Raw genomic sequence first — 26,475 nt, forward strand, 5'->3', positions numbered from 1 at the left:
GCATTTCCAGCAAGTTGCAGGGGAAGCGAGGACACTCCCTGTGGCGAATACTAGGCTGTACGCTACCCACAAGGACACACACACACCTTTACTCCCGAATCCAGGAACACTTTGACCATTGTTGGAAACACCACCATGTCGACTTTCTTAGGCTCTTTATCATCCGGCAGAGGGAAATACTCGATGTGGTAAAACTGGTGACCCTTTGCAACAGGTTTGTCCATTTTGGGGTGTTTCCTATGTTTTTCGATCAAACTTGTATACTTTCCTTTATGACCTAGAAGAAACAGATTTAATAGGTCTTATTTTAACCTCGCGTGGGAAAGCAGACCCGTCCCACAGCTCCCTGGAACCAAAGCCAGATGCTGGGGGAGGCTGCATGATGCCACTCTGCCTGGCTGGCTTGTGGATAAGAGGCAGGTGCAGCCCTCCAGCCGGCAGAGTAGGAGGCTCCTCGGGACCAGGACTAGGCACAGGGGTGCAGAATTTCAGTGCATGACTCTGAGAGTGAGCATCTCCTTGTACTTCTCACCTTAGGCACTTCACCTGCCTCGCCCTAGTCTCGGCAGTAAGAAGCAGGTAAAAAACATCACAGCACGGTGTGATTTGTGTAATAGCACCAGCTCGAATAAGATTCTGAAGAACAACAGGGGAGGCAGCGGTAAACTGTCTGGGGTGGGGGGGGGAAGCCCCTTAGAGAACCTCAGCAGAGTCTTGTAGAAGGAGAGCTGGCAGGCATTCCAGGGAGAGGGCAGAGCCCAGCAAAGCCTGAGGACTGAAGTTGCACAATGTGGAGTGAATGGGGGAAAATTGCACAAAGTAAGGATGGGCTTCAGCCAGAGACCATGGCCTCCACGGCCTGCCCTTGACTTTACACTGAACCCTCCAGGCTGAGGCTTTGTGGATCATAGCAAGGTGCTTTAGGAGTTCCATAAACATCTAATCCAAATTTCATTTTATATTTAAAGATGTAGTTTTAAAATTTCAAGTTTTTAACATCCAGGAGACTGTATTTATTTATATTAATTTTGTGCCACCAGAAGAGTTAGCTTTGTGCAGAGCTTGGAGTAAAGCGTCTCCAGCCAGTCCTTAGTGAGCACTGAGCTTTCCTGTGAAGGTGCAACCAATCAGAATGCTCACTGCGTCTCCCAGGCCCGTGTTCTGATTCAGTCCAAGTGGGCGCAAGTGGAACGTATAGGCGCTCCCGTCAACAGGAAGAAAATCTGCTACAACCCCTTTGGTGGGCAATATCTATAAAAAATGTAAATGTGTATAGTACGTCCTCAATATCATGGATAGGTTTGGGACTTTAAGTGAAACCACATACCGTGGTACCCCAGTACGCAACGTTAATTCGTTCCAGAACTCGTGACAAGTGCTGACACCAACGAGTACTGAACGGTGGAGCGTTTTCTCTTGCGGGGCATTGTCGTGACTCATGCTAGTTCTGGCAAGTGTGACGAGTGCCAAGCAAGCGCCGAGTCCTGAAACATTTTTTTCTCATCAAAATGTGATAAGCACAGGGTTTGACGAATTCTGAAACAGATGAGTACTGAGGTATGACTATAATGAAATAAATTTTATTCAAGGGCCTGCTGCTACACCTTCAACCCAACAGTTCCACTTCTTGAAGTTCTAGCTACGTAAGTGCCCACACACCTGCGCAAAAATGTGCATACTCGGAGGGCTGTTGCAGGATTGTAACAGATAAAACTGGGAAACAACTTAAATGTCCACTAATAAGGGGTAGAATAAATTAGAAACACGCTCTATGGATGTTTCAAACAAAACATCAGCAAAGTAAAAACAAATATGCTCACTTCCTCTAAGACATCTAAGATTTTTTGAAAGCAAATTTTAGAATAAAGCAGGTAGGATCTCATTTCTCCTTAATAAACAATTTGTACAAACATTTATAAACAAACCCGTAAATACTCAGATATTAAAGGAAAAAACATTGAACCTAGAACTTTATATCCAGCCAGACATGTCCTTCAAAGGTATTGGCATGATAAAAAGACTCTAAAAAACAAAATAAATGAGTAAGTAAAACAGAAATAAACTCCTAGATAGAGAGAAAAAATTGATAGTCACCAGATGGGAGGGGGTTGAGGGGATGGGTAAAAAAGTTAAAAGGGCCCTGACTGGTGTAGCTCAGTGGATTGAGTACGGGCTGTGAACCAAAGGGTCGCCAGTTCAATTCCCCATCAGGGCACATGCCTGGGTTGCTGGCCAGGTCCCCGATACGGGGCACTCGAGCGGCAACCACACACTGATATTTCTCTCCCTCTCTTTCTCCTTCTCTTCTCCTCTCTCTAAAAATGAATAAATAAAATCTCAAAAAAAAAAGGTAAAAGGAATTACGAAGTACAAATTGCCAGTATAAAATCAGTCATGGAGATGTAAAGTATAGGAAATATTGTCAATAACATTGTAATAACTGTGTGGATGGTGTCAGATATTTGCTAGACTTATCGGGGTGATCACTTTGTAAAGTACATAACTGTTTAATCACTATGTTCTACTCTTTAAACTAATTTAATATTGTATGTCAAGAGTAATTGGAGCCCAGGCTGGTGTGGCTCTGTAGATTGAGTGCCAGCCTGTGAACCAAAGGTCACAGGTTTGATTCCCAATTAGGGCACTTGCCTGGGTTGCAGGCCAAGTCCCCAGTAGGGAGTGTGCAAGAGGCAACCACACATTGATGTTTCTCTCCCTCTCTCCTACCCTTCCCCTCTTTCTAAAAATAAATAAATAAAATCTTTAAAAAAAAGTAATTAGAAAATAAATTAATAAAAAAGATTCTCAGATTGAACAACAATAATAAAAAAATTTTAAAAATAAAGATTCTCAGAAATCCAAGGCTTCATAAATTTTTGCTGCTAGAGCTATATTGTGCAAATGCCTTTGGAAGAAACACCAAAATAAGAAAAACAAGTCTAGGAGATGCTGCAAGAGACGTGAGGGGTGAAAATGACTAAGTAAGAACCAACCTTCTTTAGTTGGTGTTTGCCAGAAGTCTTTGGCTTGACACCCATAGACCCAAGATAAAAAGCATTATTGTGGATAGAGGAGGTTACCACATCAGTACAAAAAGTTCAATTCACCAAGAAGATTGGGCAGTTTTAAAGATGGTATACACGTAAGCAAATAGCCTCCTAAATATCTGAAACAACAGTTGACAGGTACAAAGAGAAGCTGAAATTAATCATCATGGTGGGGGGATAGTTTAAGTAGACAAAAAAAAAGTATGTAAAAGTGAATATTTTTGCTGCTCTTAATCTTGGCCTTCAACCATGTGACTTGCTTTGGCCAATAAAATGTTGGCAGGTGGGAAGAGGAGTGCTTGGGTGACTGGGCTTGCCCTCTGCTGTGTCTCTGCCTTTCCATAATATGAGTGTGTCTGGATTAGCCCACGTGTCCGGAAGGAGGGTGACCGGCGCGCGCAGCAAGGCAGAGCCACTGCAGGGAGCCCAGGCTGGATCCGCTAACCTGCTCATCCAGGAGAACATGGGATTCCTGTTTGAAGCCAATGAACTGGGGAGCTGTTTTGGGTTCGTCACATGACACTGTTGCACTAATAAGTAATCAACATATTTTTATACCCAGAGATTCAATGCACCTGAGAATTCTGTATTTTAAGTCAGGAAAAGAGGTGATGTACAATTAGCTGTTGGGAACTAAGGCCTTAACCTCTCTGTCATTTCTTCATCTGCAAAAAAGCCGAAATAACACTGCCTACTTCTTAGGATTATTGAGAGGATTAAGTATGTGAAGATCACACAACCACTTATTCGCCTGGCCTACAGTGGGCCCCCTAAAACTGCAGTTTCTTCCCTGACCTTTGCTCCTGGAATCCAGCACCCTACTTGGGAAAACCGGTGGCGGGAGCATGTGTGTTCTTAATCCCCGGGAGAACGTCATTCGTCCATGTGCATTTTGCAGAGAGCATTGGAATGCTGCTCTAGCACTTACCCGTATTCACTGGGAAGGCCAGTGAGATGATGAATTTGCAGGGGACGACCTGGGGCATGTCGGAGTTGAAAGCGCTGGCAGGCCCATCTGAGAACTCGATGCTGCTGCACTGGCGGTCAGAATCCCACTCCTGGGCCTGGTTCCGGGCCTTCAGGTACTCCTCCACATCACCATCGCTCATGGACTGGCAAAAGCTGCCCATGGAGGACACGGGCCCCATGCTCATCGTGTCCTCATCCTCCCAGTCCCAGGTGTGCAGTGACATGCTGCACAGCGTCTCGCCTCACCTCACCCAGCACTCCTGACTGGAAAAAATAAAGGCAGTTTTGTCATCACCCTCCGCTCCCAGGAAGTTAGCCTGTCCTCTTTCAGGAATAAACACCATCTTCCCTCCTCCCTCCCCTCATCCTGTTCCCAATTGAATGGCCAAGGCCTCAGACACTGCCTGGCATACAGTAGGCACTCAGCAAAGTTAGACAATGAATGGATAAACCACGAGAATGGTCCTGGTAGTAACTCTGATAACGAGCAGTCCCAGCTGCAATAATTTGGCACGTATGGGATGCCTACACCAAGGGAGTGCAGTTCCCCAGGAACCACGAGGGGTGGGAGCAGAAAGCCCCGTGCTTCCACTCAGGGAGGCTTGGGGTGAGCGGCAAACCAGGTCAGGCAGCAGCATGTTGCAAAGGCCTGGCCAGGTAAAGACGCGGGAGAACCCCGAGGCCAGACACAAATGGGCATTGAGTGGTGGTGGGGTAGGGTATCGCACAAGACACAAGGAAGCACAACCTGGACTAAAGCTAGGAAAGGATGTGGCATGGGGCAGGTAATGGAGGTGGGCGGGAAACACGGTCCCTTCAAGGCGCCCACGGAACCTGCGGTACTTGCGAGCGGATGCGCTGGACAGCGGCCCGGGCCGGGTTGAGGCGACAGTCAGCTCGCACAGCCCCTGCGGGGGCCGCCAGGGCGAGGAAGCCAGTGAGACCAGCCGGTCAACTGTGTTTGACAGTTGCTAGGAGACGGAGAGGCTTTGCTGGGGCCGGGAGGCGGGACTTCCTGCCTCAGCCACTGGCCTCGCATCCTACGCACAGACTAGGTTTGGCTCTCCATATTTGGAAATCATTTAGTTGCATCATTCATCCGGCTCAGTCAATCTTTAAAAAATTTCCGCCGTGAACGTGAGCACCCGTAAAACGCCTGGCCATTACTTACAGTGTGGGGTAAAGGCAAAGCAAGCAACGGGCTCTGCAAACTGAGATCCCTCAAGCCCATCCCAAACCTCTCTCATATAGACTTTGCTTCTGTCCCCAATGTCTTTAAAATTTCATGAAAATTCTGTTAGTGATTGTGAGCCCAACCGGAGATGAGGAAACTGAGGCTTAGAGCGGTGCACCGATTTGCCTGAGGTTAGACAGGGAGTGTGGGCAACACTGGATTGAAATCCAGACTGACTCCAAAGCCAGGTATCAGCTGTAAAATCCCCCAGCACCCAACCCCCACGCCCACCGTCCTGAACAAGCGCTGGCTGCTGTTCCCTCTGTAGAAGGCTACAGAACACCGAAGGGGATGGGCAGAGGTGACTGAAAGGAAGGGGCAGGGGCAGGCTTTGTGAAAGAGGAGACAAAAGCCACACTTTGGGGTTTGCCAGGCAGTGAAAACAAGAGAAGGCATAGCAGGCAGAGGCGCGAGCATATGCAAAGGCCCAGAGGGGTGAAAGAATATGGCAAATTCAGGTGAGGGATGATGAGGTGGGCAGGGCTTCTGGTCCATAGGCATGGAGGGCAGGCAGGGCACTAAGACTGTGACCAATGGGGAGTCACGTTAGGTTTTCTGGCCAGAGACATTAGTACCACTCAGCAGTAGTTTGTTCAAGAGATTGAGACCAGTCATTCCACACACACTTAACTGTTGGGAAAACTGAGGCTTTGAGCTGAGATACGACCTACCCATGGTCAAAGAGCAAACTGTGGCAGAGCTGTAGCTGGAACCCAGGTCCCCTGCCTTCCAGTGCCCACCTCCTTAGATTACTCCCACTGACTGGGGCCCTACAATATTCTGTAAGTTCAATCAATCTAAAAAATAATATTGGACCTTGAACTCCCACCATTGAATGCCATACCATGAGGTTCCACCAGCAGCCTGGAGACCACAGGTTATAAACCAGGAAGTGTAAAGAGCTGCACAGAAGGTTGTAGGAATAAAGGCTACAGGACACAGCAACTCCCAAAAATTCCCATAATGAGGGTAGGTCAGTGATACCTCAGACAGACAGCAGGCCTCCTGCTATTCAGGTCCCACCTGCTGGCCTGAGGCTGGTTTCCCTCCAAAGGGTCTTCAACCACATTATTACCCAGGGCAGCAGCCAATCTCTCCAGCATCTCCTGTTGGGGCAGCCCTGAGCTCAGGATTGAGAAGCCATTGGTCTGGGACAAAGGGCAAATGCCAGGTCCTGGATGTGCACCAGAATCACCCAGGAACATTTCAAAACTTTAATTCTGAGGCTGCACTCCAGACCTGAGGAACTGATTATCCCAAGGGTGGGGCTTAGGAACTGGTAACAGACTGTATTTTCCAAAGACAACCACCCAAATATATTTCCTCCCACATGTTCTACTTACAGTGTGATGTCAACACTCCTTTGATCCAGTGGTGGGTATAGTCTTCTCTCTTGAACCCAGATAGACTTTGGAACTACTTCAAACAGTAGAGTATAGTGAAAATGACACTATATGACTTCAAAGGCCAGGTCATACAACTACCTTGTATAGTAAGTCCTCACTTAACATTATCGATAGGTTCTGTGACTTTAAGTGAAAGGACATATACCGAAAACAATTTTATCATGGGTTAATTGATATAAACAACAGTTAGGCTCTTACGTCATCTCATTGATGTTATAATAAAATGACGTTCAACAAAAAGACAGTATTTGACGACCTGTTCTAATTTTGCCTTGTTCTCTTTGGGCACTCCTCCTAAAAGATCCAGCCACCATGTTGTGAGGAAGCACAAACAGCCGCATGGGAAAGACACACGTAGATGTGCTGGCCAACAGCCCCAGCCGTTCCCAGTTGACTTCCAGCCTGAGCTGCCTGGCACCGCAAGAGCACCAGACTTCAGATAATTCCAGCTCCCAGTCTCTGAGCCACCGCAGTTGACACTGTGTACAGCAGAAACCAGTTGCCTTGACCAAGTCCTCCCCAAATTGCGGAATCGTGACCAAAGTAAATTATTATCATTTTAAGCTACTAAGTTTGGGGATGACTTGCTGCACAATAACAAATAACTGGAACAGAACTCACATGTTTTAAAGTTACCTCCCAGAATCTTGCACAGCTAATATATGGAACCACTGCCCTGAGAGAGGTGGTGTCCTGGTCAAAACCTAGGGCATCATGGGGTGGAATGAGGGCAACAGTTCTAAGGTGTAAGAGGTGGGTCTATAACCTCACCTTAGAAAGATGGTTTCAGGTCGACAAAGTCAAAGCAAAAGGAGGCATCTGTTTCAGTGGTCTACTGCTGCATAACAAACCATACCAAAACTATGGGGCATAAAATAGCCACTTGTTACTCTTCAGAATTCTATGGGTCATCTGGATGGTTCACTGGTGTTGCCTGGGCTTACTCACGGGGCTGTGTTCCTCTGGAGGGTCAACAGGGCTGGAAAGCCCAAAATGCCAACACTCAAATGTCTTGCAGTTGGTACCATACCATTGGATATGGCACCTCACATACCCTGCATGTGGCCGCCGACCCCCACCCCCAGGCTGAACTGGCTTCATCACATGGCATTCTCAGGGCAGGGTGCCAAGAGTCCAAAGGTGGAAGCTGCAAGGCCTCTTAGGGCCTAGGCTGGTAACTGGCACAGCGTTACTTCACCACATCCCACCTACAAAGAAACTCTGAGGCCACTCCTGGAAATGGTGGCTGGGAGGAGAGACCTGAGGCAGCGATGGAGCCCAGTGGCCTGGGCACAGAGACTGGAGAGGAGGGCACAGCTGGTGACTCGTACTACAGACTTGTGGGCACACCCAGTGGCTGCTGAGAGCCCTGGTGGACCACTAGGGGCTGGACCACAGCATGGAGAACAAGATGGTGGTGGACTGGCTTACTTAGGGGGCATCTCCCAGAGGCTTGCTGCGGTTCAATCCTTGGGGGGTCACTACCCCATTTTCCTCGAAAGTCCCAAAGGGGATGCCCTGTCAACTGGGTAACTGGTTACACCTGGAACCCTGAGCCCTGCAGCTAAGACCCTGCCAGCTGGTCGACCTTTGCTCCTAGGCAACTGTGGCCATGCGAGCTGTAAGTGTCAACAGACGGGCTGCAGTCCCTCCGAGATTTGCTGTGAGCAAACCCTTGGGGTGTCTGCACTCGCTACCTACATATGGTGTCCCCCCGTGTCTTTCTTGGGGCCAAAAATTGGGGGGTTCTGAACCTCCACGCAGGGGACTGTTTTCTCCAATAGCTCTAGTGGCATTTCCTTGCCAGCTGGATAGCTGGTTACATGGAGCCCCAGGCCCTGCCACAACTTCCTGCCAAGCAGGTTAACCCGGGTTCTGAGGCAACAATCACCATGCCCACTGGGGACCCCCTATCTGCCAAGGGGTGGGGTCTCCCCAAGGCTTGTGGGGGCCCAATCCTTGGGGGGTCTGCATCCTTTCCCTACCTATCAAAATACCAATGGTGTATTTCAAAGAACTAGAACAAACAATCCAAAAATTTACATGGAACCAAAAACGACTCCATTAGCCTCAGCAATCTTGAGAGAAAAGAACAAAGTTGGAGGAATCATGCTACCTGATAGCAAACTATGCTACAATGCCATAGTAATCAAAACAGCATGGCACTGGCATAAAACCAGACAGAAAGATCAATGGACAGCATTGAGAACCCAGAAACAAAGCCATGCATACATGGTCAATTAATATTTGGCGAAAGAGGCAAGAACATACAATAGGGTAAGGAGAGTTTATTCAATAAATGTGGTAGGAAAATTGGTCAGATGCGTGCAAAAAAATGAAACGAGGCCACCTTCTTAGACCATATACAAAAATAATCTCAAAATGGATTAAAAACTTAAATGCAAAACTGAAAACCGTAAAACTCCTGAGTAATTTCTCTGTGTTTTCTTGGACATTTCTCTTAGTAATACTTTTTTCTAATATGTCTCTTCAGTCAAGGGTAACAAAATTAAAAATAAACAAATGGGACTACATCAAACTGAAAAGTTGTTGTACAGCAAAGGAAACCAACAGAAAATTGAAAGACAAGACACTGAATGGGAGAACATACTCACTGAATGATACATGTGATAAATCCAAAATTTATGAAGAAATCATACAACTCAACACCAAAAAACCACAAGAAAACAACAACAACAACAAAATCCAAACCCAAACAATCCAATTAAAAAATGGGAAAAGGACCTGAATAGACACTTCACCAAAGATGACATACAGATGGACAATAGACATATGAAAAGATGCTCAATGGCATCAGCCATCAGAGAAATGCAAATTAAACACACAATGAGATATCATCTCTCTGATGAGAGTCGGAGCAGCTCTCATCAATTAATCAACAAACAATAAGTGCTAGTGAGGATGTGGAGAAAAAGGAACCTTTGTGCACTGTTGGTGGGAATGCAGACTGGTGCAGCCACTGTGGAAAACTGTGAAGGTTCCTCAAAAAGATAAAAACGGAACTGCCTTATGACCCAGAAATTCCACTTCTGGGTGTGTATCTGAAGAAACCTAAAACACTAATTCAAAAGAATATATGAACCTCTATGTTTACTGTAGCATTATTTACATTAGCCAAGCTATAGAAACAGCCCAAGTGCCCATCATTAGAGGAGTGGATAAAAAAAGCTGTGGTGTGTATATACAATGGAATATTATATGACCATAAAAAGAATAAAATCTTACCATTTGCTACAGCATGGATGGACCTAGAGGGTATTATACTGAGATAAGTCAGTGAGAGGAAGACAAATACCATGATTTCACTTACATGTGGAATCTAAAAACAATATAAATGAGCAAACAAAATGGAAGCAGATTCATAGATACAGAGAACAGACAGTTGCCAGATAGAAGGGATGTTGTGGGACTGGGTGAAAAAGGTGAAGGGATTGAGAAGTGCAGATTGATAGTTACAAAATAATCATGGAGAATGTAGTCAATAATATTGTACTAACTATGAATGGTGCTAGATGGGTACTGAAAATATCAGGGGGACTACTTATAAAGTATATGATTGTCTAACCACTATGCTGTGTGCACCTGAAAATAATACAAAATAGTATTGACTACAAACTGTAATTGAAAAAAATAAAAACAGGAGAAAAACCCACCCATAATAAATACATAGGTGTGTGGCTACAGGAGTGGTTAACTCAGTACTGAAAGGAGTCAGGGCTCTCTTTCAACTACTCTATAATTCTCAGCCATTTCCTCATTGTCACAAGAAAGCTGCTGCAGCCCCAAACATTACATCCTCACATGATAATGTCCAAAGGCAGAAAGAAAGGTTATGTCCTTTCCTGGGCTTCTTTTCATAGGGGATAAAAACCTGTTCCAGAGTCTCCTCAGAAGATTTTGCCTTTGCTCCTATTGAATAAGTTGGGTCCCATAACTGCAAAAGGGGCTGGTAGCATGAGTGTCCATCGAGGGAGGCTGACTTTGCCATGTTGGCCATTGTGTAGGGAGCCAGCAGGGTCAGCCACAGCCAATCTGGGGTCTTCCTCAGGGACAACAGAGAGAGCTTACCTGTGCAGAATAAGGAGTGAAAGAGGGTGGGCCCACATCCCACACTCCTGCAGGAAGTTAGCTGAACGCCCTCTTCTCCCACAGGTCAGAGGGCACCCAGCTCCCAACCTCGCTATGAGCCACCTGAGAGCCAGAAGCCAAGAGCAATAAACCTGAGGATGGTGGAACCAGAGGACCAGACACCTGGACCAGAGGTCCAGTCAGACAGCAGCCCTGGGAGCAGAGCCCTAGATGAAGGGGTGTTTCTGCACACTCAGGCCTGCTGCCAGGCTCACTGTCAGTGGGCAGTGCCCTCAGCCCTGCTCCCAGGGCCCCGACTGCCCTGACACTGCCATCTGGTCTCCAAACAGAGCTCACTCCCCAACCTGCTGAGGCTGGGCTTCCTGAGCTCACAGGTGCCTTTTCCCCAGGCCTGAGAGCACAGACGCCTGGTAGGGGTTTGGTGGGGGTGAAGTCCTGGGACACAGGTCCTGGCTCAGGACACTGGATCTCAGCTAAGTTGTGTGCACCTTTCACAGATGGGTAAACCAAGACTTGGAAAGGAAATGTGATTTCTTTTGATTTAGATTTAATGGAGAATATTTTGGTTGCAAGTAAAAGGATCTATCTCAGGTTATCTGGAGTGAAAAACAAGGATTAATTAGAACATGGAGCTGGGAAGAACAGTTTCAGAAAAACAGCAGATGTGAGCTTCAGGCTCAGCTTGATCCAGGGCAGGACTCTGTCTCCCATTAGTTCCATGCAACGACGGGTTAGGGCCCAGTGAGCTGAGGTGGAATAAACCCCTCATCGTCAGAGGTGTATGAACAAGAGCTGGATGGTCACCCCTAACGAAGATCATAAAGAGGCCTTGACCTCCATGACTGAGATGCCAGGACCTAAAATGGTAATAATGCCCATCTCTGAGGACACAGACAGGCCTCGGCTTGTTGTGTCATCTTGGAAAGCAGAGAAGAGAAAGAGGGCCTCCCTCCCCCAGGGTCCCTGTGGGAAACCCAAGGCTCTGATTGGCTAGCTCCACTCCTGGGCCAGGAATGGGAAAGGGGGTCCCCTGGCCTTGGTGCTCCATCCCTGAGCATGGGGAGGGGGAGAGAGGCTGTGTGGGGGAGGGGGAGATGGTACCAGGAACTAAAAATTAGTTATTTTTAATGGAATCTTTTCTTCTCTATTCTCCCATGTAATTGTCTTGAACTGCAGTAGAATGTGTTTTTAATGTCTTGTGTTTTTAAAACTAACTTTCACACTTACTATTTTTTCTTTTCCTCACAACCCCTGTTATGGTTTTCTGGGTTCACATTTCTTCTTCCTGATGTACATTCTTTACTGGTTTTCTCAACAAAGCCCTAGGGGCAGTCAGCTTTGAGACTGTCTGTATGTCAGGAAAACGTCTTTATATCTTTGACAAATTGCATGGCTGGGAGTTCAGTTTCTTAGTAATTATTTTTCCTACCTTTTTATTTAATATTTCTCAGCCTCCATACCTTTATAGGAATAAAGTGGAAATCAAGCCCCAAAGTTGGTGAGTATAACTGAGACAATGCATTCTCAGCTTGTCAGTTGTGGTGCTTAGCAGATGTGAGGTTGTCAATAATGATAGTTATTATCGTTATTATAATCTCCAGAAAGTACATTCTCCGAGAATGACTGCTTAAGACTGAGGAGCAGAAATTCACACCAAAAAAAAAGAAAAAAAGGAGTGGTTGGCATTACAGGGACTTTAATTTTTAGCCCTTGGGTATCTTCGGCTGTGGCCAACTGCAAAATGTGTTGAGGTCATATGGTCTGTTTCTGCAAACTCAACGCAGGACTGCATCGCCGGCCTGGTGCCTGCAATGCTTTGAACTGCTTATTGGGGAGCTTCTGCTAGAGCAGTCTGGTTGGATTCTGTGCAGAGAAATATTAAAAAAGACTCATTCTTTCATATTTTCCCCCTGAGTTTTATTCATTTGTATATCCAAAGCACACACTACCTTTCTAGAGCCTGGATTCTAGTCATTTCAGCTCCCAAGTCCCAGGGCTGAATGCAGTCATGTCTAATCCATTCCTTCCATGCCGGCCTATTTTCCATCTTGGAGAACCATGAGCAAAGAGGTGTCATTGAGGCAGGTTGATCTGGAAGTCCTGGTAAATGTGAACCTCAGAGAAGGAAGTACTGCCAGGGGAGCGTGAGGCTGCCAGGGCTTTGGGGGTGGGGAAGATGGAGGGACCGAGGTAGGTGTGGTGGCTGACACACCTCAGGGGAGTTTCCTGAGGTGTGTCCAAAGTTTCCTGAGAAGGGGAACCTCGCAGTGAAGAGGGTGTGCCGTTAGACCGTGGCAGTTTCCTCTCCAGTGTTCTTAGGGGGTCCAGTGATGTGAAAACACAAGACAGAATTTGCAGTTGTCTTCAGGACTTGCGGAAGGGGAAGGATTTTGTCTTAGCTTCTTGTGAATCAGACAAGGGCTGTGTTACGAAGGGCCCAGAGACTGTGGTGGACCCGTGTGGCTGATTTCTGTTCCAGCCAAGCTCCTCCGCGATCTTGTCACTGCAGCGTCCTCGGATCTGGGTGTGGCAGGTGCCAGGCATCCTTGCCGAATCTCAAAATCTCCCTTCTTCTTTGCCGGCACACGGTGACCTGTGAAGGTGAGGAGGGGACCTCAGAATGGACTGCTCACCTGCCCAGGTATGGGAGACTGGCCAAAGCCAGAGACCAGAAGCGTCCCTCTCCTTTTTTAATTTTCTCCCTCAGTCCTCTGTTCCCCTTTCCTTTTTTCTCCCTTTTATTTTTTTCTCTCCCCTTTTCACTCTCACTTGTTCTACCATTTCCCCTCTACTAACTTTTTATATTCCTCCCTCCCTGCCTCCCTGCCTCCCTTCTTCCTTCCTTGTCCCCACGCTGCAGCTTAATTGAGGATAACTGACATACAATAAACTGCATATATTTAAAGTAAATGATTTATTGTCTCCCAAGTGTTTTCATGCCCCTCTGTAATTCCTCCTCGTGCCATTTGCAGACACGTTCTTATTCCCAGGCGCCTGCTGCACTGGTTTCTGTCCCTGGAGGTCAGCTAGTGTTTTGTAAAACTTGTTTATAGATGGGATCATACAGTCTCTTCTTTACCCAGCTTCTTTCACTCAGCGTAATTACTGTGACATATATACATGTCATTACGTATATTAATAATTCTTTCTCATTTATTACTGAAAAATATCGCATTGTGGGGATATGTCATGGCTTGTGCATCCATTCATCCGTTGGTGGGCATCTTGGCTGTTCTCTGTTTTGGGCTAGAACAAACAAACCTCATCTGGACACTTGTGTGTAAGCATCTATAGACGTGTGATTTCACTTCCCTTGGATAAATTCCTAGGAGTGAAATGGTGTGGTAGGCGTATGTAACTTTTTAAAAAAACAACCAAGCTACTTTTCACATGCACTCTCTGAGACTTACAGCTGCTTCACATACTCACCAACATCTGTCATATTCAGTCTTTATAATATTTTAGCCATTTTCCTAAGTGGTGGTAACTCTACCCTAAGATAGACTTGTGACTTCAGTTCCAGTTCCCTGCTGACTGATGCTGTTAGGAAAAGAAGCAGGCGAGCCACCCACAGACCGGGAAAAACATCTGCAAACATGTGCATCAGGGGACTCGTATTTATAACATAGCCTTCACCCCACAACAAGGATGTGTTCTGAGAAACGTGTTGTTGGGGGACTGCCTGTAGAGCATGTCACTGCATAAAACAACACACGAGTAAACCAAGCACAAGAGAAAATGATGCCATCAGGTGACCTAGTAAGCGCAAGGTGTATGAGGCTGCTGCCAACGTAACACGGGATACTGTTTTACAGCACGCTGTTTTGTAACTACAAAGAATACATTCTTAAATGATAAGAGTAGTATAGTAAATGCTTAACCAGTAATACAGTCCCTTATTTTCATTGTTAATATCATGCACTGCACACAATTTACACTTTTATACCAGTGGAAATGCAGCAGATTTGTTTGTACCGGCATCCGCACAAACGCTTCAGTAACGTGTTTGGCCACTAGGTGGTAGGAATTTTTCAGCTCCGTCATAATCTTGTGTGACCACCGTCACCTATGTGGCCCATCGTTGACACAAATATTGTCACGTGATGCAGGACGGTTTATAAAAAATGCTTAGTACCCAATGGCAAGAAGACAAGCACGACTTCCTCGCTTACCAGGAAACAGCAGACCAGGCACGTGATGAGCACCAAGAGTCCCGCCAGGCAGGTGAGGATGACGGCCCAGAAGGGGAGGTCTGGGGAGACAAGTGCTGGGCTGAGCCAGTTCTCTCATTCCCACAGGGATCTTGCTTCACCCCCGTGCTTCAACAGTCCTTGACATAGGTTGGCCCACGGTTGTTACCAAGCAAGCTCTCTTGGATGAGGCACAGCATCGAGATACTCCCTCCCACCTCGGAGCTGCTGGGAGGCTTACCTGAGTTCGCAGTCAGGGCCTCGTGTCTGCTTGGAGCATACCCTGGCAGGGAATAAAGTGGAGCATGCCTGTGAGTGTGTTTCACTCTTTTTAATAAAACCCTTCAAACACGGAGAAAAATAGAACAATATCGTAAACATCCATCGCCTTGTTTTAGCAATGTATATTTCAAACAATTAAAACAATATTTCATCCAGTGCATAAATTAGTGACACTTGCCACTCTCGTCTCACCTCATATTTTCACTGAAATAACGAAGTGGACGGCATGATGTTTCACTCCATTTCAGTTCACATCTCTAAAAAGTGAGGACACTCTGCTCCATAACCCAAGGCCGTTCGCACACCACGAGAGTGTGTTAAGTTAAATCAGATCCCTACCTCTGGTCAGGAGGACTTAAAAGTTGGCTGGACCTTCTTAGGATCGTCAGGGGAGGATGGCTCATCCCAGGGGGTAAGGGAGCAAGCACATGGGATCTCTCTAAATATGTAAATCCTCACTCACAATCTCTCTTCTCTGCCTAGAAACATATTCACCCCATTCTCCTTTATCGAGTTGTTTTATGCTCATTTTCCAGGATTCACCTGCAATATAATTTTCTCCAGGAAACCTTCTCTGATTGCCACTCCCAGGTATGGACTGGTTTATATCAGTGACAATTGCCTATTCTTGTTATTTTCAACTACAACATAAACTCCATGAGGGTAGCGACACATTGCACCCCGTGGGCATGGGGGGAAGTTCTCAGGTCCCTTCCTTCTACAGCTTCTCCCCAGCCAACTTCTTAAGATGTGCAGTCCAATATGGAGTTGCCACAAAGGAGCTACTTAAATTACAGTTTTAATTAAATAAAGTTAAAAATCTGGTACCTCGTAACATTACAAATCAGTAACAATAAAACCAGCCATGTTAGCCACGTCAGACACTCAATGGCTGATGTCCTGGACGGCACATGTAGGCAACATTCCCCCCACTGCAAGAAGTTCAATTAAGTGGTGATGAGCTACAGCAGTACTAGGGAAACTACAGCCTGTGGGCCAAGTCAGGCCCACTGCCTGTTTTTATACAGCCTGAACCAGAAAACAGGTCCATCCCATCACACCTGTCAAGGCTGGTCCACACATAGTTTGCTGCTGAAAGCCCTCACTTAGCGTTGGTCAACTGGCTTTCAGTGTACAGATAAGGAAATGGAAGCCCACAGTGGGAAAAGAGGGCTAGGCAGGGGCACAGGACTGTCTAGGTGGAGGCAAATGCCTCCTATGTCCCACTGGGTGTCCTTTTCTCTCCCTCAACAGTGGGCAAAGCCAGGGGGACAGTGCCACCCCCTGCCAGCCCAAGAAAGTTCAATGCTGACTCATCTCCAGGTCTCCAGATTCCCAGGAATGTACCCAGGTGTGGAAGTTAGACCCCCCACTCCCATCCCAATAACCAGGAAGTCTTACCATCCACGAGGACACTGTTCCTGTCCAGGGTGAAGTTCTGCAGCTGGGTACCATTCTGGGTCAACTGCAGAAATTCCTCATAGATGGCGACTCTGTCCATCGCCTGTGCCGACGGTGAGACATGGCACAGGGAGTCCACCCCAGTGTGGTTGCTGTGCGGGACAGACCTGGAAGCACACAAGGGATAAACGGGGGGATCTGGAATCCTGTCCCTGAGTCTAGGTTCCCTGTCCTATGTCCTGCCTGGGAGAAGTTTCTGCAGCGATGTAGGCATTTGCGTCTGCACCGTCCAATATGGTCGCTATTAGCCACAAGTCGTCATCGTGCACTCAAAATATGGCTGGTGTGTGCGAGTGAAGAACTCAATATTTCATACCATGTAACTTATAAATAAAGAGCCGCAGGGAGAACATTTTTGAAATGTTGGAGTAAGGACTTCTGAAAACCCATTAAAAACAATAAAAACACAGTAAAGATGGTTGAAATCGACTTTTCCAGAAATGGACCGAAGGCTTGTAACTCTCTGAGGAGTGTTTAGTTGAGAGAGACAGCTGAATCGTGGCAGAGGGGTGAGTGCTGTGGCATCACAACTTGCACTCTTCCCCTCCTGCTCTCACAGCGTCCTCAGCAACCTTGAAATCCGTCCGTCTCAGAACCATGGTAACTGTGAAAGCCAGCAGCCAAGGGGCCATCTTGGTTTGGAGTTTCCCCAAAAGATGCATCCCAATTTGTTTTCATTTGACCTGTCTAGCAGCTCCTGGAAATACCCCCATTTTCAGGGATTGTCTTTATTTGACTCAGAGCTTGTCAGCAAGGAAAGCCTGTCCCCAGGGAACTTGCTAAAAACAATCAGTGGTGATTGTTTTGCATTGTAGCTGCATGAGGGAGCAATATTAGTTGAGGCAGGCAAGAGGTGAACCAAAAACTTAAAAGACATGTTGGAGGAATGAGATGTTCATAGTAGGTTTTGAAAATCTCCAGGGTGTCTGAGGGCACCCAGAGGGCCGCAAGAGTGCAGGTCTGTGCACATCCGGGAAAGGCTCGGAAAAGTCTCAATCACTCCTCTCTACCTGAAAGTTGGCTTAATATATTAAAAAGTTGGTTAATATAATCCACCATAGTAATAGAATAAAGTACAAATATCACATTATCTTAATTCACACACACAAAATAGGTCTTTTATGATTAAAGCAAACACTGAACAATTTGGAGATTTTAAAAAGAAACCTTCTCAACCCAATAAACAGTATCCAAGAAAAACCCACAGCTAATGTTGTAGTCAATGGTAAAAAACAGAAAAAATTTCCCCAGGACCAGGGACAAGACAATGCTGTCTGCCCTCATCTCATATGTTCGTCACATTTTACTAGACATTTTAATGAGAACAGCTAGGCAAGAAAAAGAAATAAAAGGCACCCAGATTGGAAAAGAAGATGTAAAACTGTTGACTTTTGCAGAAGACATGATATTGTATGTGGAAAGTTCTGAGAAATAAACACACGCACACAATATGTGAATGATATCTCAATAGGTGTATAAAAACTTAAACTGCCACATGGGGTTATGACTACACCACTGGACAACAGGATTAGCCTGCTGGATTTTAAGTCATTTCATGATAGCCCCCATCTTGTAAGGATTATGGATTCAGTAGCTGATCTCTCTCTCTCTTTTTTAAAAAGACTTTATTTATTTATTCTTAGACAGAGGGGAAGGGTGGGAGAAAGAGAGGGAGAGAAACCTCAATGTGTGGTTGCCTCTCACACACCCCCTACTGGGGACCCAGCCTACAACCCAGGCATGTGCCCTGACTGGGAATCGAACAGGCGACCCTTTAGTTCACAGGCTGGTGTTCAATCCACTGAGCTACACCAGCCAGGGCTTAGGAGCTGTTTGCTTAAGACATGTATTCTACAATCCATATCCCATGGACCCCAAAACCAGGCACCTCCATCTCTGCTGAGGTTTTTATACTCTTAGGGCGCTCTTGTGTAACAGCTAGGAACTGAGAGGTTGTAGCATAGGGATACTCTTACCTAAAAATGACAGTGTATCCTTTATGTAAAAGAGATGTTTACAGAGTCATTAGGTCCTGATCTGGAACTCACCTGAATGCTAAAACTTGACAGTCAGAAAAATAACTCTTGATGCTGCTGTTTTGGAAGAGATGGTTGAGCTGAAAGACAGGGTAATGTTTCTTTCATCAGAATCCCAGGCTGGGTGGCCTCAGAGAATGTTTACCCACTGAGCAAACTTTTCCATCAGTTTTTTTCTTGGCTCAACAAAGACTAGTACAAGTATGTGTACCCCCCCCCCTAAAAAAGCCTTGTTCCAGGGTATGACCCTGGGACAGCTAGTGAACCTCTCTGTGTCTCTTTCTTCATTTGTAAAAAGGGAGTAAGAACCTGTATTCATGAAGTGTTATGAAAGTTACCAACTGACTACCTAACATCCATAGGTCTGTCCCTACTTGGGATCAGAGTAGACACAACTCCATTCTCACCGCAATCTCCATACTTCTCTTGTTCCTCTGGTGTTTGGTGGTGCTTGGTTGGGCTATATCCTGGACATACGGTAGGTTGGTGACGGTGAAATTCAGCTGGAAGTGCTGAGAGCTGGGACTGCTTGTTGGTTTGTCTGTTGGCAGAGGAACTGATGTCTCCACTTCTAGAATAAAAAGGAAGTATAAAATTCCCATATCTGGTGAAGGTTTTAAAAAGAGATTACTCAAGCCAGTCTAATTATTTCTGATAACGTGACCTGAAGTGGGTTTTTATAGGTGGGCTATAGAAGACCCTCCATCTACCTGTCTACCTTGAATCTATTCATTTGTCTACCTGTCCATCAAGGATTGTGAGAGTTTACTAGGATGTCTGGGGGAGGAGTCTGGGCCTCTCTGAGGCATAGTTGGCAAGTGCAGGTGCTGACCACCCCACTAGGCATGTCGAACATGTTGCTGACCTCGGTTTCCAATGTGTCTTGCTGCCTCTGGTCCTCTTTCCCCCCCAATCCATTCTCCATGCAGCACCCAGAGAGGAGCTTTTGGAAGCAGAACTCAGAGTGTGCTGTGTTCCTCCACAAACCATTCCAGTGCCCGAGAAAGTCCCTGACCACCTCTTTAGCCTCAGCTGTCACCTCTCCCATGTTAAAGTGCATGCACCAGCCATGGCATACTTCTTAGAGTTTCCGCATATATATCACACTCTTTACATCTTCTAGGTTAAAGACACGTGCAGCCCAATTATCTATCTCTTTCCATAGGCTGGGTCCTGTTCTCCATCACATCTTAGTTTCTTCATCACTTCCTCATGAATACATTCTAAGTCAGGGATGTGTCCCTCCTTGAGGTTCCTGCAGGCTCTTGAAATCCCCTTATAGGAATTTTCACAGAGTATCATTAGTACCTATTTACTTTTATTAAATATTAGTTGAAGGAATGAGTGAATGACTCACAAATAGAGGGCCTAAGAAGGCAACTCAGGATCCTCCACATTTGGAGCTGGAGAAACATGCACTCCTTTGAAGGCAGTAGCTGCATGTTCTCTTCCTGCCTCCTGTCGGATGACCCACTGCCATGAACACCCCCCACCTCCTCGTCCGGAGCCTACTTCCATTCCGCTGCTGCTGAGAAGACCCATCCTTCCTCCAAACCCCATCTCCACGTGAAACCAGTCCCCCATCTTGTACCTGTCACTTGGATATCTGCCAAATGATAGGTGGCGCCCAGCCAGTGGGATGAAGCATTGAGGGTCTTGTCCAGAAAGACTTGCTTCACCATGCTGGGGTCTACACTGGAGGAGAACAGTTCCTGGATGGTGACAGACATGGAGCCCAACCTAGAGTAGAGACCAGGGGGACTCAGCCAGCATCCAACACCAGCAGTGTCCCCGAGTTCCTGCTTCACAGAGTCAAAGACTTAAGGGCAACCAGTGGGAGATCATCTGCCTCTTCCCTCAGGATAGAGAAGAGACCTTGACCAAGGAGGGAAGGTTGAGTTGAGGAAGTAATAACCATGAACATCTACTGGGCACCCCGAAGAAGTGACTTACACATTCCCTCACCATCGCTGTGGTAGAAGGTATTATTACAACTATCCCCATGTGAAACACCAAGAAACTGAAGTTTGGAAATGTTCAAAGTTCAATATTCAGCTTCAGTATTCAAAACAGTGTGTCCCATGATCCTCCTCTCCAGTGTAGATGTCCTAGTTCCTCGACCTGTCCCTCACAGACCTGGGGGCAAACCCAGCTTGGACAGTTCTTGGGCTGTTCACTTTGCTGAGCCTCAGTTTTCCCATCTGAACAATGGGGGCAATCACTGTATCCACCTCACAGTGGAGAATTAAATGAGTTGATCATGCATGACAGTGCTCAGCAGGGGGCCAGGCCATGTTAAATCTTATTATTGGGCTGATAGTGGTTGAAAGTGTCCAGACGAGGAGAAGGTGGTAGATGCTGAGGGTTGGTGGTACCAAGAGGTTAATCCTTTTCCCAACTATGGAAGGGGATGATAGGATTAGCTAACAGGTATGTGGGGAGAATGGGCACCATGTCAATATTTTCAGATCAAAGATGTGCCACAGGCCACCAGCTCAGCCAATGTTTCCAATCCCCTCAACTTACTTCAAGTCAGTAACCAAGCAGGAGTGGAATACATCTTGTAGCTGGCTGTCTCTGTAAAGTTCGGTGACCTAGAATAAAGGGGAGGGAGAGTGGGTGAGAGGGGGTGGAGGCAGCCACTGGAGCAAGTGAAAGAACACAAGCCTTAGAGCAAGGGAGACCTGAATTCAAATCCTGACTTTGCTCCCAACTCAATGTGACCTTAGGCACACAACTCCCCTTTCTGAGCCTTACTCTGCCCATCTGGGAAATGGGGAAGGCAGCCATGGCTCTGCCTCCGGAAACTAAGAGAACTCAAAAACTTGGGTAAAGTGAAGTGTTGAAACAATCACTTAATAGGTGTAAATTAGACAGAGGAATGAGAGGGGCACCCGGGCCAAGGAGAGAAGAGAGGGTTGAGAGAGACCACACCTTGTCCTGGATGTCCCTCAGCAGGGCGGTGTACTCGGAGGACATGGGGTCTGGGTTGCTAAGGTTCCAGTTGATGATGCGGAAATTCAGCTGGTACTCACTCTGGATAGATACACTCTGAGGGGCATAGCCTGGGCCATGAAAAGGAAGAAGAGACAGGTGGAGATGCTCAGCTTTTAGCACAGGGGCATGGTATCACAGCAGGCCAGACTGGGGTCCGAATCAGCCAACGTCAGGCCCACACCCTAGGTGCTGTGGGCATTCCCAAATGGAAAGTCACCCAAAGAGGGGGAAATGGGAATTTTACAGGGATTCTCCATAGCTGAGCTTCTATGCTTGAGCTGATGCAGTGACTACTTTGTGGAATGCTTTTTCCACCCTCTTCTCTCCCTGGAAAACTCCTGTTCATGCTCCAGAAGCCCAAAGATATGGAGCTACAGAAGAGCAGGGGGCCACCCATCTATCTTGTTCCTGTCATGCCCCCAGTGCCTAACACAGGTCTGGGCACAAAATGTTTTTCAGGAAGCTCTCCTCAATTTGCTCCCCATCTCTGATGCCATAGCAACCAGTTATTTGGTGTTGCTGCAATTTTTGTGCCCCTAAGTAACCATTAGTTCACTTCACCGTGAGTTTTCAGGGACAGAAGTTGTGACTCTTACCCCCATATGGCTTGGGACAGAATTCTCACACATATGCGTTGGCTGTGAATGAATGGGAACTGCAGCAGATGATGACAGATGAGGGGCTGAGACTCTCGTCTTTTATTTGTTCCCTCATCGATTCACCCACTGACGACTACAGTGCACCTACATGCGAAGAACTGAGGATCTGGTGCCACAGTAGACAAAACCTGATTCTGCAGAGTTGGATAATTAAGCAAGTAATGGCAGTAAAGTGCGGTAAGCATTGGTGTGGTGCCTGTGTAGGGACTGTGGGCCAGGTACAACAGGGTCCCTCATCTTCAGAACTACTGCCTTTGGAACTATATAATTCTTGGTGGGGGGGGGTTTCCTGTGGATTTAAGGATATTAGCAACATCCCAGACCCTGTTCACTAGATGCCAGTAGCACAGGCTCCCAGGAGTGAACATTGAAAACGTCTCCGACGTTGCCCGGTATCTGTGGGGGCAGGGGCAGAACTTCCCCTGGGTGAGAGCAACTGTAACAGAGGAGCCTCACTTAGAAGAAGCCCTGGCCCAAGAGTAATGTGTCTGTAATTCTGGCTTTGAATTAAAATTCATTACATTAATTTGGTTTAAAAGTTTCATGTTATTTACCTGGAATAATAGGAAAGACCCTCCCCATGGATTCTGGGGAGGTATCTCCCAGACAGAACTTGGACTGATTTCTTAAAGAAATGAAGCAAAGATATGTAACAATCACTGTAAATCCAAGTTCAACATAAACACTCACCATTGACGAAGAGGCTGCCTGGGACCAGGGTGTAGGGGCCCAGCTGGGTGACCCTGTGGGTCAGCTGGCTCAGCTCCCAGTAGAGTCGATCTCTGTCGAGCCCGTGGTCCAAGGGGTCAGGGTGGTAGGTGCAGATGGCATCCACGCGGGTGGCTGCCCCACCCTTCTCAGGTCTGGGGAGAGAGGGATGTGGGGACTCTAGAGAGAGAGGTTCTGAAAACTCTGGGTGTGGAGTTAGAAAGATGGAGAAGCAAATGTGAGGTCAGTGGGAAGACTGAAAAGGGGGTGGTCACCAAAAGTGGCCATTACTGGCAAACGCTCAGGAAAGAGTCTTACCTGAGGGAGATCAGTCTGCAGTCCACGCAGTAGGGGCGCAGACTGCTCTTCTTGAACAAGGATCTGAGCTGGAGAGGAAGGAGGAGGAAGATGAGCAAGAGGGGGAGGGGCTGGGTGGGATTTATCCCACCAGGAGCTGCTGGGACCAGGGTCTCACCAGGTGCTGCAGGACCCTCTCAGTGGAGTTGAACGTGGATGAACTGTTGTTCATGGCTGGTGAGTACTGGAGGTTGGAGATGGTGAAGTTGAGTGTGAGGGTCTCCAGCTTGCGCAACAGAGCTGCAAGAAGGGGAGGGAAGAGATGGCAGCCGCTGAGACCTGGCCTGAGCCCCCAGTAAATCCTGAAATCAGATAAGCTGTTGTCATCTCTTCCAGGGCACTACCCTCCCTACACCAATGTGGTCAAGTCCAAACCATTATATCCACTCAGTAATATAAGTATTGCTCACCTCCCCTTCAGGTCACACCAATTCCACATGTGGGATGATCCTCAATAGATACCTCTCTCCATCCCTCTCCTAGCCCTGTTCTTACCTTCTCTCACCTGGACCAGTACCCCAGCAGGCTCAGTGGACACCGTCTCTGAGGTTCTCTACACTGAATACTAGAAGGAATTTTCTGAAATGGAAGTCTCACTATCGTCACCACTTCTCTATACCATCCTTGATTCTCTGTTGAGCCTTCAACATTAGGCTCAAGCTTATTGACTGTGCACTCAGGTTCCTTACCAGTCTTGTTCTTGCCAATCTTTCAGTTTCGTTTACCTGCTTACTCCATATTGAGCTTTATGCTTCAAGCAAACCAAATCCCTCCCAATTCCCTACACTATGCTGTTTGTGCCTATTGACCCTTTGCTCAGGGGATCCTGTCTGCCAGGGGATCCCCTCTCTGTGCCCTGTTTGCCTAGAGCTCTCCTACTCTTCTTTTTTTTTTTAATTACTTTATTGCTGTTCACTTACAGTTGTCTGCATTTTCTCCCCGTCCCTCCCCTCTACCCCATCCAAACCTCCCTCCCTCCCTTGCTTCTACCCTCCCCCTTGGTTTTGTCCATGTGTCCTTTATAGTAGTTCCTGAAAACCCTTCTCCCCATTGTCCCCTACCCCATCCTCTCTGGCTATTGTTAGATTGTTCTTAATTTCAATGATTCTGGTTATATTTTGTTTGCTTTTTTCTTTTGTTGGATGAAACTTTCACCAGAAGGCTCTTCCCACTCAAATTATGCAGATGCCTCTTCTCCACCCCGCCCCATGTTACAATGGTCTGTTAATCTCTCAAGCCTGGGGGCAGGAAGGCAGGTATTAAACTGAATTGTTGGTATAATCTTTGAGATCAGGATAATCCCCCTAAAACTAGACGTTTTACAGCCTAGCTTCCCAGTTCCTGTGTGACAGTTGTCTGGTGGAGGTGTGGGGCTGGCAAGCTTCTCTTAGGGAGGAAAAGGGGTCCCACAAATACCTGTGGTTGGTTCTGGTTGCACAGGGGATGATGAGGTGGTCAGGAATGTGGTGGCTGGCTCAGGAGCTGTAAAAATGGCTGTCATCAGGGAGGAACAGACCCCCCCCCCCAAAGTGGGTGAAGTCCTATCAGGCTCTCATGGGCCCCAGCAGAGGTTGTCCCAGGAAAACCACTCACAGGTATATCATAAATGAGAATGAGCAAAGGAGTGATTGTGTAAGTAGAGGGGTGAGCAAACCTGTGAATAAAGTGAAGTCAAGAGAGTGAGAGTGGGAGAATGAGAGAGAGACTGAGCAAAGAGGACAGACAGATGGGTGGGCAGAAAATGGACAGACAAATGGGATACCTGGATGGACAGAGGAAGAATGAATAAATGAAGGGCCAAAGAGCAAGCAGGGAAAATGAAGACAAGTTGGAAAGATGGAAGGAAAAAGAAGAGGGAAGGACAGACAGGTGAATGGCTGGAAGGATGGGTGAAGAGATGGTCAAAAAGGAAAGAATAAACACATAGAAGGAAAGCTGGAGAGATGAATAGAAGGACAGATAGAAGGCAAACAGGTGAATGAGCAGGAGGATGGTTGTCTGGGTGGATGAATGGAAGGAAGGAAAGAGAGAGGAGGAAGGATGGATGGAAGGGATGAAGGGAGGGATGGGGAGAGAGGAGAGAAGAGAGGGAGGAAAAAATGTATCTGCAAGAAAGGTGCTGGGATAATGGAAGACTACCTGGGTTAAAGGTTAAATGAAAGGACCACGAGTGAGTGCGTGGGCAGATGTGGCCTAGCCACTGAGCAGCCACTGGAGTTTGCAGCTTGACGCTGAGGCCCCTTGTGGGGCCCTTATAAGGGATTTTGTTGTCGGGAAGCATGAACTCCAAGTCACTATTTGACCCCAACCCCCATCCCTGTGGGGCATGCTTGTTCAAATTTCTTCTTTCAACCCAAAAGGATGTGGGGAATTTAGAAAGCCAATACTGTGGATGCAGGTCCAAAATAGGCCAAGGACTCAGCATTCTTCCTCCACTCAGACCTTGGCCCCACTCAGAATACCAGCCCGAGTTTGGGGCAAGCTCCCTTTGTCAGTGAGGGAAAAGCTGGGCTCAAGACCCATGGAGGCTGAAATGGGCACTGGAGGCAAAGATACGTACTTGTAGGAGGCTCATCTGGGCCATGTTCATTATAACCTGGAAATAAACAAGTCCTAGGTAAGGGGAGGTGGCAGAACAACCCCAGATGTTCCGTGCATTTGACCATGTGGGGCTCCTGCCTGGATTCCTTTCCTACATGTACCAGGTGAGCTTCTACACATCTTCTAAGATGAGACTCAAGTGTCATATCCACCATAAAGGCTTTCCTGATCTTTCCATTAAAAAATGACCCTTTTCGATCCACCTAGCCAGCATGCTCCCAACAAGAGACTCTCACACATTTGTGCTCGTACATTTATCCCCCCACATATCCATATACTCCATCACCTTCCCTCCCTCCCTCCCTCCATATTCACTCTATCCCTCCATCCAGCGAGTATTTATTGAGACTTATTAGGGTCCAAGTTCCATGACATTTGGGGAATATACACTGAACAAAACAGTCTCTGTCCCACCGGA

At 46.9% G+C, this 26,475-nt stretch overlaps 2 protein-coding genes across 6 annotated transcripts in view; both read right to left on the minus strand.

Moving 5' to 3' along the window:
* CFAP92 (cilia and flagella associated protein 92 (putative)) overlaps positions 1-4,958 on the minus strand; it is a 50,088-nt gene extending 45,130 nt beyond the window's left edge. For all 5 annotated transcript variants that reach the window (XM_045202573.2, XM_045202574.2, XM_045202571.2 and 2 more), the window contains exons 1-3: positions 4,851-4,958; positions 3,976-4,280; positions 87-277 (exon numbers count right to left, since the gene is read on the minus strand). In XM_045202573.2, the coding sequence (XP_045058508.2) occupies positions 87-277; positions 3,976-4,240 (456 nt within the window). In that variant the 5' untranslated portion in view covers positions 4,241-4,280; positions 4,851-4,958. The remainder of the gene's footprint in view (positions 1-86; positions 278-3,975; positions 4,281-4,850) is intronic.
* Positions 4,959-13,266: 8,308 nt separating this feature from the next.
* Positions 13,267-26,475, minus strand: part of MUC16 (mucin 16, cell surface associated) — a 61,723-nt gene continuing 48,514 nt past the window's right edge. The window contains 14 exon segments of the mRNA XM_071219263.1: positions 13,267-13,359; positions 14,939-15,018; positions 15,198-15,239; positions 16,640-16,806; positions 18,748-18,815; positions 19,143-19,306; positions 20,327-20,475; positions 21,262-21,329; positions 21,670-21,800; positions 23,082-23,254; positions 23,418-23,485; positions 23,575-23,696; positions 24,873-24,938; positions 26,017-26,052. Coding sequence (XP_071075364.1) covers positions 13,267-13,359; positions 14,939-15,018; positions 15,198-15,239; positions 16,640-16,806; positions 18,748-18,815; positions 19,143-19,306; positions 20,327-20,475; positions 21,262-21,329; positions 21,670-21,800; positions 23,082-23,254; positions 23,418-23,485; positions 23,575-23,696; positions 24,873-24,938; positions 26,017-26,052 — 1,427 coding nt within the window.

This window comes from Desmodus rotundus, chromosome 9, assembly GCF_022682495.2.
Source record: "Desmodus rotundus isolate HL8 chromosome 9, HLdesRot8A.1, whole genome shotgun sequence".
Classification (NCBI taxonomy): domain Eukaryota; kingdom Metazoa; phylum Chordata; class Mammalia; order Chiroptera; family Phyllostomidae; genus Desmodus; species Desmodus rotundus.